The sequence below is a fragment of the Labeo rohita genome, chromosome 3, assembly GCF_022985175.1.
Source record: "Labeo rohita strain BAU-BD-2019 chromosome 3, IGBB_LRoh.1.0, whole genome shotgun sequence".
Lineage (NCBI taxonomy): Eukaryota > Metazoa > Chordata > Actinopteri > Cypriniformes > Cyprinidae > Labeo > Labeo rohita.
Genome location: NC_066871.1, coordinates 39,071,484 through 39,085,848, shown reverse-complemented (window position 1 = coordinate 39,085,848; position 14,365 = coordinate 39,071,484). Strand labels below are relative to the sequence as shown.

The window sequence follows — 14,365 nt, the reverse complement described above, 5'->3', positions numbered from 1 at the left end:
AAAATTTTTAAGGATATTTTTGTATTTGTACTGTATTTTTCTGAGCATAATATCCACCTTTTTTAACGTGGAAATAAGCCTATGGGCGAGACTTCCGGTTTATTAGCCGCTAATAACGAGAAGAATAACAACGTGGCGATAACGGTAAAACTGTTTGCACTACAAACCAGTGTGTTCATAATTAAGATGATACATTAAAATACCAATTTGCAATATCAACCAGCAAAACGAGCTGTTTTGTTTATTTTTATATGTAGTCTAATATGGTAATACTGTGATGTTTTTTGATTGGATATGTACCAGTTGTTGTTAGTAGTATTAATATTGCAAATTAGTTTTTTTTTTAGTTTAGATTTTAGTTAGCTTTAATCATATTTATTTATTTATTTATTTATTCGTTAATTTTAACCTTGATTTGGACCATGGTACTACTAGCCTATATGATTTTTGTTTGTTTGTTTTTCTTTTTTGGTATATGTACCATAAAAGTGTTTTACTCATTCACACATGGTCATGGTACTCTTTGAAGCCTACTTCAGAGATCACAGTCATCATCACAGCGTTTGTTAGTGACGAAAATCACATCTCAGGAGTGTCCGATCTTGAGAGTGTCACGGTCACGCCCTTTGCCTCTGTTACTTTAATGTCATGCCTCTTTTCTGTCACTAGGGAGAGATGTGAACTCTCTCTCTCTCTCACACACACACACACACACTGGCGCACATGTGTTTAAACAGCGTCCCGCGGCAGCACGCACACTCACTGCAGCACCGTCCCGTCGCGGGATGGATGAATCGGACGCGGCGCATCAGCGGAACGGCCCCGCCGCGGGTGCGCGCATGCATGGGCTGTTTACGGACGCAGACACCGGGCGCCTCACATACGCGCTGACTCTTTCGGACAGCTGCCTCACGGTCCAGAGGATCAACTCCCTTTCATCTTCGGAGCACCTGGACCTGCGCGACTGCCTGGGGAGCCGCGCGCACCGGGGCGAGCGCGAGGACCAGGACGCGTATCTGTGCGTGTATTTCTACCCGAACCGGCGCCGGTGGATGGCTTCGGGTCCGGTTCGCCAGAGAGACGAGCGGCGCTTTCGGCTCGCGCTCAATACGGATGAAAACGATGAGGACGCGAACCTGCGCGAGGCGGAACGGTGGGCGCGCGCCATCAGACACAACACCGCACGCCGCCCGGAACACACGCACGGTAAGAAACTTAATACAGAGTTTAAACTCTTGTTTACTCAATAAAGAGGCATTCAAGTTTCTTGTAAATACCATGGTGAATATGTTAGTCATTCAGTATTTGTATTTTGTATTACCATCACTGTACCATGGTACTACCACAGTACTTTTTGTAAACATATAAGCTATATCCAGCCAACAAAATATGTTCTAAGAATGTTTTGCTAACGTCAAGTTCTAAAAATGCCGTTCTGAACGTTCTCTGAACATTTTGAAATGTTTAGGAACGTTAAGGAAACATTCTATTTCATCATTTTGCAAACATTATGTTCTCTGAACGTTCTGACACAAGTAATAACATTTTTAAAAATATTACACGAACGTTCTAATAAAACGTTTCAGGAAAAATCTTCCATATGTATAAATAACGTTTTTAGTTTTTTTAACCTTTTAATGTTTTGACAACATTTTAAAAGGATCATGACATGGATTTTTTTGAAAAAAAATATTATTATTTTAATATATTCCTTGAGGTTTACTTATAATCATTCATTATATCAGCCCCCACATATCCAACCGAGCCGTTTTTGGAGCTTAAAAATCAATTTTTTAGAACGAAGAGGAGATTTTAAGCTATGAAATGGATGTTTTAAAATAACTCTTATATGCTATAGATCAAGGCAGTTAGATTTCTCATGTCATGACTCCTTTAAGAACAGAAAACTTTGAACAAATATTCTGTTAATGTTACTAAAAGAATGTTTGCTCAGACAGTTCTGAGAATGTTCTCTGTAGAACTCACTTTAGCCAGTGACTAATAAAAAGTACAATTAAAATACAGTGATCAGTGTCCATATACCATGCAAATAGCGTGTAAACATGGTAATCATTCAGTACTGTGGTAAATGTTTTCACTGTTTTAGCATGATATGCCTGTTCCTTATGTTCACACGTAGTTTCGCCTGTTGAATGAGTGATGATGAGGTGTGACGGTTTGCCAGGAGGAAAATATGACAGCTAGGTCACATACTGAACTAGTCTGACCTGCTGGATGACAGTTGTTTCTGTAATTCATGTAGTAGATCACAATTGGTTGGGTTTTAACCTGAAATGTATGTGATTTCAACATCTGATAGAGATGGATATGATCTTTTTGTGAGATTAGTTGTGTTTCCTCATGACAGACATGTATTACAGTGTGTGAGATGATGTTCAGATGTGAAGAGATGCTGAGAGGACATGAGGTGTCACCCGTAGACATATGGGACACGTCCATCTCCATCTGTCCACCCCCATGTCCACCACTGGGAGGTTTAACCCTGTAAAGCCTGACATAAATAATAGTCCAAAAAATCTATTTTTTAAATGGGACAGTTTATTGAACCCGACCAAAAAATATATATTTGCATGTGTGTCATATATTTGCATATGTGTCAGCCTATTATGGATTATATAGTCTGACACAGTGAAAATATGAAGGAGAAAACACCTCAGTTTTATTCAGAGGCCCAAACTATGCTGATATTTATATGCGATCTAGGAAAACCCAACGCATGGTGAAATTTTACCTTTTTTAGGTTTTGATGCCATATGAAAGCTGTGTTCATCTTGAAATATTACTAACAATATCAAAGTTGTTCTTACATTTACTGTATAAAAATCAGTAAAGATTCAGTAAAGTAAATCAGCAAAAAGACACAAGCTGAAGGTTATACTAAAAGATATTTTACTTGAAAATTAGGTCTGAACTATCTATCAGTCAACAAAAGGAATGTAGTAGATTGTGTACAACAGGTTTAACAACATTATGATCATGTTTTAAAGGCCTTAGAAATTTGTGTATCGAATATACATAGCCTTTACATATGGTTAAACTTTGTTTTAATGGTGTTTGCAAAGTCGAGAATCACTGTTATATTTTCTTCTATCTAGTTGTTTTATGCAACAAGACAAAACTGCTCTGGCATCATTTAGGCAATAGACACTGTAATTATGTCATGCATAAACAATTCAGCTGTTTAAATCTTTGAACACATAAAAATGGGACAGAGTCTTCCTGCTAGTTTTGTCGGATGCCGTTGGTGACAGTTTCTCTGTTTCTGCTATAAAAAGCTGAAATACACACTGGAGAGTCAGTCGGGGACAGGCTGCTCCTTCCAGCAGATATTTGATCAGGACGAGACACAGAATTGGAATGAGGAAGTTCTGAAAGATGAGGTTGTTTTAATAATGATTCTAAGTTACCATGGCAACTTGGAATTTGGAACACTGAGGTACCGGGAGGACGAACATACCTCTCGCCAAAAATGAAAAATTCCTGAAAATGTATTCACCCTCAGGCCATCCAAGATGCAGATGAGTTTGTTTCTCCATCAAATTTGGATGGGTGAATGGGTGCCGTCAGGATGAGAGTCCAAACAGCTGATAAAAACATCACAATAATCCACAAGTAATCCACACCGCTCCAGACCAAAAATTAACGTCTTGTGAAGAGAAAAGCTGTGTTTTTGTAAGAAACAAATCCATCATTAAGATGTTTTTAACTTCAAACCATTGCTTCCAGCTAAAATGTGAGTCCATAATCCATAGTAAATCCATCTCCTGTTGTCTTTCACATCAAAATCAACCAACATATTTGTTTAGGGCTGTTTTGGCTTGTAAACAGTGCTTGATCTGTGCAGATTTCTCTCCTGATTCAGGACGAGATGACTTTTACACTGGTGAAAGCAGTAATATAGACTTGCTTCAGCCAGAAGCAGTGTTTTTGAAGTTAAAAACGTCCTAATGATGGATTTGTTTCTTGTAAACACACACCTTTTCTTTTCACAAGACATTAACTGATGGTCTGGAGTGGTGTGGATTACTTGTGGATTATTGTGATGTTTGTATCAGCTGTTCGGACTCTCATTCTGACGGCACCCATTCACTGCAGAGGATCCTTTGGTGAGCAATTTTTAATTTTGGGGTGAATTATTTGGTCTGTTTGTCCTCAGTGCACTTAAGAATGAAAAGAATGAGCCAAATCAAATATAGTAACTCCTTACGCCAAAACATCCCTGCATTGACATGGAAGAATCATAACTATGCATATTCATGTACGTAAGTGCATATTTATGATGGCTGAGGTATGTATACAAAATTAAAGCATAAAAACAGACAATGATATCATTGTCTGGGCTTTCTAGATATTAAATAGCTCTTGAATAAGTAAGGTAATATGTAAACAAGTTCAACTGCATCAGTAAAGACTGTTACAAACGATTTCTATTTTAAATAAATGCTGTTCTTTTGAACTTTCCATTCATCAAAGAATCCTGAAAAATAAAAAGTATCTCGGTTTCCACAAAAAGATGAAGCAGAACAACTGTTTTCATCATTGATAATAATCAGAAATGTTTGTTGAGCAGTAAATCAGCATATTAGAATGATTTCTGAAGGATCATGTGACACTAAAGACTGGAGTAATGATGCTGAAAATTCAGCTTTGATCACAGGAATAAATTACATTTTAAAAAACATTGACTCAAATACTCACTCAAGTATATTAAATCGTAAAAATATTTCACAATTTTACTGATTTTACTGTATTTTTATCAATTAATCGCAGCCTTGGTGAGCGACCCCAAGTACATACAGTATATGTAATAGCATCCACTGGAGCTTCCGGTAACGGACACTGCTGAGTTTTGTAGCAGTCATATATTGTTAAGGTTTATTGTTAAACTGCTGCGGGCACGGCTTGGCATCTACTACTCACAGACTCAGTCATACTGCATTCATATGTTTAATTGATGAACTTGTTTCAGCATGTGTGATCCGCAGCAGACGATAATACACTATTTAACAGAATACATGTATTTTAAATGAGCCTTTCCTGTATGGCATGCGGCACAGAACTGTCACATGTAAAGATGTCCAGAAAGTAACCGTAAAACGTGATTCATTCTTCTCTCTGAGAGGCAGGAAGCTCCAGGTCACTCTCGATGTTAAAACCAATAGATGACGGCGGTGTAAACAGTATCTGGGTCTGTTGTTATAGAGCGAGGGTTTGTGTTGCTGTATTATTGTGGAGAATTTTAAAGAGGGCATATTGTACATTATTTAATCACTTTAGGCTCAATTTAATGTTTTTGTTTCACCAAAAACAGTCAACATTTAGTTTTTTGTTACCCATTTTCCATTCTCTGCTCACAGTCTGTTAGCGAATCCGTACTGCACACTAAACTGGAAGTACAATCTGACAATCTCTGATCCGAATGAATAATTTTATGCAGCTTTCCAAGAGTAAGAGCGAGCAAATTGTGATTACAAGGAACCAGGTCAATGCTGTGAATGTTTTTGAGGATAAATTTACAAGTCTGAAATATATATATATATATATATATATATGCATATATGTGTGTGTGTGTGTGTGTGTGTAGGTCAATGCTGTGAATGTTTTTGAGGATAAATTTACAAGTTTGGGGTCAGTACATTTTTATTTTTTTTCCTTTTTTTTTTTAAAGAAATTAATACTTTTATTCACCAAGGATGTATTAAGTTAATAATTAAAAGTTAATTTACAATAATTTACATTGTTATAAAATATTTATATTTTGAATAAACACTGTACTTTTTAAACTTGTTATTCATGAAAGAATCCTGAAAAAATTACAGGTTCCAAAAAATATTTGGCAGCACAACTGTTGATATTATCCAACACTGATCATTCTAATAATAAATCTGCATATTAGAATGATTTCTGAAGGATCATGTGACACTTAAGACTGGAGTAACAGCTGATAAAAATTCAGCTTTTCATCACAGGAATAAATTCTATTTTAAAGTATGTTAAAATAAAAAACATTATTTTATACTGTAAAAATAATATCAATAATATATAGCAATAATACTGTTTTTTTTTCTATATTTTTAATCAAATAAATGCAGCCTTGATGAGCATAAGAGACTTCTTTAAAGACTATTACAAGTCTTACTGACCCCAAACTTTTGAACGGTAGTGTATATATATATATATATATATATATATATATATGTATACATATATACATATATATATGTATATGTATATGTATATGTGTGTGTATAAATTTAAAACTAAACATAAATACATTTTAAAAAATGTAAATAAAATTATTTAAACATAAAATAAATACATTTGAAAAATAAATGTAAAAATATATAAAATAAGTAAAATAAATATATAATAACCCAAAATAATAGCGCTCTCTCTCTCTCTCTCTCTCTCTACATATTAAAAAAAAATTAAATATATATATTAAAATTGAAAAAATAAAATGCATACATTTAAGAAATAAATATAAAATATATAGAATAAAGAAATACATTTATAAAATACAAAATGAAAAATACATAACACATAAATTAAACATTTATTTATTTATTTATTTATATATATATATATATATATATAGGTGTGTGTGTGTGTGAGTGTGTGTAAAACTAAACACAAACACATTTAAAAATAAAATAAATACATTTAAAAAAATAAATATAAAAATATCTCAAATAAATATAAATATTTAAAAAAATGAATATAAATATTTATCTCTCCTCTTCTCTCTCTCTCTATATATTTTTTAAAAAATAAATTAAAATGAATACAAAAATAAAAATAAATAAACGTAAAATAAACTGTTAAAACAGTATAAAGTATATTAAAAGTATATTAAAGCAAATAATTAATATAATATAATGTAATATAATGTTATAACATAAAAATGTATATATTTATTATAAAAATTTGATTAAAAAATAAAAAGTAAATAAATTTAAATAAATGATATAGTATGATTTGTGATCATTTAGGATTTTTTAGGACTTAATTAAGATTGCTTTATAAAGACAATAAGCACAACAAATAACTAATATATAAAATATAAAATAATGTATAATTTGTTTTCTGTTGCTGGCATTTTAGATTTACCTGCACTAAAACAGTCACTTAGTCTTTTCCTTTCTAAGTGGGTAGTTTTTAGTCACAGTAAGCTGTTAAGTGAAACAGAAAACGAGTCTCTCTTGTGAAACAACAGCAGTTCTACAGTTCATCTGAACATTAAACATCACTTCCATAGGCTTTTCACATTCAGTGATTTCAGCAGCAGCTCTTGAGCTCTCAGTTGCTAATAATTTACATTAATGCAGAACTCAGGAGAGTTTTCATTAGCTGAACTCACTGAGTGTTTGCTGAAGATGCAGTTACTGTAGAGAGAGAGAGAGAGAGACGGCTTGTCTCCTGATGCTGAGCTCTGAATCCACAGTCTGCTCTCTATGTTATTCCCACAGGGACTCGTTCATGTCGAGTGTGTGTATCCGTATCTGCTTCTCTGAAAGCCTTAAGGGCCTCTAGTGTTTCATCTGCGCTGCCCTTTGACCTCTTGACCTTTCCTCTGAGTGTCATGATGCTGTCAGGCCGCATCCGATCACATTCCCACGAGCCCCTCGGCCAAAACACACAAAACCTGTCATTTTACTGTACGTGAGCTGAGCGTCACCAATCTGCTGCTCTAAATCTAATGTTTTCATATTCATGTGGCATATTGAGCAGAGTATTTACAACCCTCTTAAATGTGGTAGAAGCACTCTGACAGAAGGCTTCGGGGCATTATTGTCTTTATAAAAGAGTTTTGTAGCTTTTTGTAGATGAAAATATATTATTGCCAGTCGCAATATACAGTATAATATTTATTATATATTTTGGATTTTTTAAGTCTGATTTTCAAATGATTTCATTGAATTTTGCATTTTATTTACTTTATATTCCTAATATATTTACTTTATTTTGTATTATTTATTAATTTTTTTAATGCGTTTATTTTATATTTAAAATTATTTTTGTTTATCTATTTTTAAAATGATTTAAAATGTTCAATGTATTTATTTAAATTTAGAAAATGTATTTTTTATTTAAAATGTTTAATATATTTAATTTAGTTAGATTTTAAATGTAAAATATTTTTATTTACATATTTGTTGTATTATATTTATTTATATATAAATGATGTTATTTTATTTACATTTTTAATATATGTATTTATATTTAAATTTATATTATTTTATATACATTGTTTAAATGTATTCATATTTAAAATTATTTGATTTAAATAATGAAATTAAAATTTATGTTAAATTAAAATATTTATTTACTTATTTATATTTAACAAATATTTTATTTTATATTTTTAATTAATATTTTTATTTTATTTTAAAGTAAAATCAGCCATATAGACTATTTATTTTGTTTTTTATTTCTTTTTCTTCTTCTTATTTTTTTGCTAACACATTATTTGATAAAGCTTAATGATGTATTACACACTCTCACACTCTCACACACACACACACACACACACACACATAATCACAGTGATGACACATGCGTTAATCCACAATTGCTTGATTATATCCTGCATAATTATTATTCAAATAACCATTTGATTAAGAGCTGAGGTTTTCATGTCTCTGATTTAGAGGCTTTAATTATCAGTGTCAGTCAGGCATCAGATTTCAGGCTCTCCTGCTTTATACAGTATTTCATGATGAATGAGTTTTCAGGACTTTCAGAAGTTGATGAATGAGAGTTATTTTACGTGGCCTCCATCTCTTGCAACAAGGTCAGTGAGACTTTACAATTACAAAGAATGGCTTTCTTGCTTCATTTATCTACAACTCTGGCGCTCGTTTCTTAAAGAAAGTCGTTTAAGCAGTTGACTGATGTTTTGAAAGCTGGTATTGTCGGCACGCGGCGGTCACACAGACACACAAAGACATTCATTTCACAAGGACACGCTAAAACACGCTAAAAATCATCTAGTGAATGGAGCTGCTGCGCTGCTTTAGTTTTCACATTGTGACAGAAGATTGAACAGCATTCATATAGATACAGTTACACTAGCACTTGAAAGTTTGAAAGCAGTCTCTTCTGCTCATCAAGTCTGGATTTCTATGATTAAAAATACAATATAAACAGAAAAAATTTGAAATATTTTTACAATTTAAAAGAATTTATTTCTATGTTAAAATATGTTAAAATGTATTTTATTCCTGTGATCAAACCTGAATTTTTATCATCATTACTCCAGGCTTCAGTGTCACATGATCCTTCAGAAATCATTCTGATGTGCTGATTCACTGCTCAAGAAACATTTCTGATTATTATCAGTGTTCAAAAAAGTTGTGCTGCTTCATATTTTTATGGAAACTTTGATAACGGTTGTCGCAGCTGATTACATGTTATCTGGATTACATAATCAGATTACAAAAATTAAAATGCTTACAATCAGATGTTACTTTTTATAGATTACATGATTATATATTTACACAAAGACAGTAAATGATTCACAATTGGTTCACCCAAATTCTTCTTTTTGTCTTTTAAAATGAAAATGTTTCCTGTTCAAGTTGTTTATTTTGATTGTTTTTGTTTAAAGCACCCCTATTATGCGTCTTTTTACATGATCAGGTTTCCCCAGAACAAGTCAGTAAAGTTTCAGCTGAAAATACCTCACAGATCATTTATTAAATTGAGTGTAAGCAGAAACACACTGTTTTTGTGCATGTCTCTTTAAATGCAAATGAGCTGCTGCTCCCCGCCCCCTTTTCAGAATAGGGCTGTGCCTTTACAGCTCCTACCTCAGATATTCTGTCAAAAGCATCTGAAATCATGTGTTTTAAAGCCATATTAGTTTAAACTTCTGATATAGGGTTGTCTGAGCACACGCAGAAAGCATGTGAGTACTAAACTAAGTTCTCTTTCATGTCTTATTGCACTTAAACTGTCAAATACACACAAGTTTATGTTAAAAACACACTTGAGTTAAAAAAACAGTTGGTTTTGTTTATGAAGGTAAACAGCTGGGAAAGAAATCACGTTTATATTAGATCTGTGCAACAGCAGCATAATATAAAGTAAATAAATCAATAAATCTACTGTTTTCTTGTCTCCTCTGAGGCTGGGAATCTAAATAGCGTTCTGTGCTCGTCTGTGCAGCCAATGACAGAACAGTTAGCATGATTTGCTCGAACTTTTGCCATGGCGTTAGTACTGGTACACTGCTTTGTGAAAACACAGTCATGGTTCCATCTGTGAAAAACGTGCAGATTAAGGGGCAATAATTAGGGGTTCAAGCGCATAGAGCTGAAACCCTATTGTAATTGTTAGACTGGTCCAACAATCTCCACATAAAAACTGATGGTGCAGACAAAACTGTCGTACAGACTTGAAACTTGGAGGGATGGTAGTATTCACACCGCCTACAACAGGACCAAGGCTTGCCCCAATTGGCCTGACGGGGGCGCTACAGCAAACAAAAGTACGAACTCGCTCATAACTCCTAAACCGTCAGTAGCAGACTCAAGTGTCCTTGGCTCACACTGGACAAAGCACGCCTCAGATTTTAAGATATTTTGTATTTTTTTGCGAACTAGTCCTAGGTTTTTCACCAGATTGGGACCAAACCAGTGCAGAAAGATTCTCTGGGGAATGAATATAAGTAATTATCAAAAAAAGTTTAACTTTCGACTCACCGTTGTAAAGAGACACCAAAACAGGCAGGGGCACTTTTAGTAAAATGCCTATAACTTCTGAACGGAATGAGGTATCGTCGCCAAACTCATAACACTTATGTCAGAGCTCAATCTGAGGTCACAGGACAAAAATTGTGGAGCTTGGCCACTTTTTGGCACTATAAGAGGGAAAAACGTGGCTATAACTTCGCAACCATTGGTCTTATCAACATGGAAGTAGGTATGGACGGTCTTGGTCCAAAGTGGCACAAGTGTCTATAAGGACATTTGCTTATCTCAAGAAACATGGCTGCCATTGGGTGACGAAGTTTGAGCACCTGTTAGACAAGGTTAACGGAGGCCGATTGGAACGAAACTCAGTGTGCCTGTTTGACTCACGGCCCCAAAGGTCTGAGAGAAATTTGACAGAAATCCACCACTAAATCCACCACTTTATCAAGGGCCTAAACAATTGTACGTCACACTCTTTTTTGCTCTTGTGCGCAACGTTTGTATCATACAATAGAACTTCTCATTCACAAAACCTGGTGAGCACATGTGACAAGTGATTTTAAACAAGCATGCAAAGTTTTAAGGATTTAACATTTTATAAATGTTAAATATAACATTAAAACAAAATATTGCTATGGCAAATTACCTGTATTTGCCAAAAATGCCTTTTTTTCAACCACTGGCTTAGGTGGTTACAGACTTGCTAAACAATATGCAGGGCTCAACATTAACTTGTCAGAGTAAAAAAAAATCCATTCAAATAAAATCAGTATGGAATGCAAAGGAAACACTGAAGCTGCATCGAAAGGGCCATTTAGATGCATTTACTCAGACTGTTTAATGGAGAAAAGAGGTTTCATATATGCATTTACACAATAAAACTGCAAATGCATAAATGTTAGAAGATTAATGTTTTACTTTTGTTTAAAATAAATCTTAAATGTTGGAAAAATGCAATAATTTAAAATATGAAACCAAACCACCAGTAGGTGGTGGCAAGTCACTTAATAAGTGAGTCACTGATTCAAGCAATTCATTCAAACGGCTAATTCATTCAATAAATAAAGCAAGTGACCGTCTTTATGAATGGCTCACAGAATCATTGACTCACCCAATTCGTTCAAAAAAGCTCTTTCGCTGCCCCTTCACAAAATCCACTTGTCTCGGTTAAGCAGACAAGAGTTGAGCCTGAATATGGCTTTTCCATATTTGCTTAAACGCCTTAAAGCGCTTGAACCCCGGTAATCACTGCTTGCAGCTATATTATTATAATAAGATCTTCTTACCACATCACATTGGGACTGAAATCAGAGCCCCTCATTTTTTCATATGCTTGCAGAAAAAGGCTTACCAAAACAGTTACTAGGATGTCCTTTTTCACGTTTTCTGGGTTGGTAGATGCACTGGGGACCCGATTATAGCACTTAAACAGAGAAAAAAAGTCATATTTTCATGTGTCCCCTTAAAAAATGAGCTCATTTGTAAACTTAATTGGACTTTTTTTATTTCATTGTCCCCTGCAGTTCATTCACGAAACCCAGTTTGGGAAATGCTAGAGTATTGTAGTGTTTAACACACTTCATGGTGTTGGTAAATAATGGATTAGATTTTCTTACGAGTTACGTCAGAAGTAATCTAAAAGTAATCCTAAAGTAGTGTGAATACATTACCTAATATGTGTAATCCAGTAGATTACATTTCAAACTACAATTTCCGTCATGTAACTTGTAATTAGTAACGGAAAAGTAATGCAATTAATTCATTTGTAATCAGTAACAGACAAGTACTGTAAGTAATCTGTATGTATGTCTCTCTCTCTCTCTCTCTCTCTCTCTGTTTTTTGTTTTTTTTTTTGTGAAAAATGACCTGGTTCTCGACAGGTTTTGTGAGATTCATAGAGAAGTTTTTGAATACTTGCGGTTTTGTGTTTGGATAGTTTGAGGTATTTGTACTGGCACGCATAGAGATGTGTAAACACACACACTCATTCACACACTCACTTATACACACCCATTCACACACACACATACACACACACATGTTTGTTTTTGTGAATTGTGGGGACTTTCCATAGACTTCTATATTTTTTTATACTGACCAAACGATATTGTCTATCCCCTAACCCAACCCTAACCCTAAACCTAGCCCTCACAGAAAACATGTTTGCATTGCTACATTTTCAGATAAACATCATTTACTATTTTGAATCTTTTTTTTTTTTTTTTTGTAAAAAATATTTCAGGTTTTACTATCCTTGTGGGGACATTTGGTCCCCACAATGTAGCAAAAACAAGAACACACACACACACACACACGTATCTCCTCACCATATGTTCACAGTTCAGCAGCTGTGATGCTGAGAGCTTCACCAGTGTGAGAAATGAAGCACACATTCATCTCCCTCTCTTTCTCTCTCAGTAAAAATAGACGTCTATTTGTAGAATTGCAGACGTGCTCTTTTTTGTTCTTTGGTTTTGGATGTAAAACCATTACTTTCAAACTTTAAAACTTTACACAAGACTCCAGACAGTTCAGATCTGTAGCAATTTACATTTGACCTACAAAAGAAATTAATATCAGCCAAAGAACAGCAACAAAATATCATGTTGTATTAAATGTGGATAGTCATATGTTAATTAATCATCATGAATATAAACAATACAATATTTATTGTATTATTAAATAGTATGTATTAATATTGTATTCATTTGAATTAATTATGAATATTTCATTGTTTTATTAATTATGTAAATATGTATTTATTGTTATTTAGTTTGCTGTTTAATTTTTTCACTTGAATTTTTTATTAATATTTTATTTTGTATTATTGTCATTTTTATATATATATATATATATATATATATATATAATAAATTAAAATAATACAAAATAAAATATTAATAAAATATAAACACACATACACAATTTTTAAATACATTTCATTATCATTTATTTATTTATTTATTTTATTTTTATTTATTTCATTTCTTTTACACAAATGCAATATTTTACAGTTGTCAAGCATAATATAACTATCAAACTGTTTTTCATTAATAAATTAGTTCAATTCAATTTTCAGTTCAATATTTTATTAGATTTTTTTTTTTTTTTTTCATTTAATTAATTTTTATTTATTTATTTATTTGTTTGTTTGTTTCTGTCAATCTTGGCCTTCCATCTGACCAACATAATTAAATTTGGATGGTTATATATTAATTAATTATTATGAATATATGCAATATAATTTCATTTACATATTCTTTATTAATATTGTATTCATTTTAAATGGATAAATAATCATTTTAAAGATATATTACATTTTAATTAAATTTTATCATGTATTCATTTTATTCATTTTTATATTTAAATCCTTTTATACAAAAGCATTTTTTTTTTACATTTGCCAAGCATAATATACATTTTTACATTAAATTCTATTTATGTACAGTAGATTTTGAAACAAATTATTTTATTTTGTTTTGTTTTGCTTTGTTTTATTAATTACGTATTAATCTGTTAAATATGTATTTTATTGTTTAGTTTGGATTTTTTTTTATTAATTAAATTAAATTAATTAATTAAATTTTTTAATTAATTTTCTATTTTTTCTATTTTTTATTCTATTTTTATGATGATTTAATCAGTTC

General features: G+C 32.6%; 1 protein-coding gene across 1 annotated transcript in view; it reads left to right on the top strand.

The window, feature by feature from the left end:
- Window positions 1-726: 726 nt before the first annotated feature.
- The window catches only part of LOC127163396 (sphingosine kinase 1), a 35,619-nt gene continuing 21,980 nt past the window's right edge, over window positions 727-14,365 (top strand). Inside the window, exon 1 of the mRNA XM_051106610.1 lies at window positions 727-1,206. Coding sequence (XP_050962567.1) covers window positions 786-1,206 — 421 coding nt within the window. The 5' untranslated portion in view covers window positions 727-785. The remainder of the gene's footprint in view (window positions 1,207-14,365) is intronic.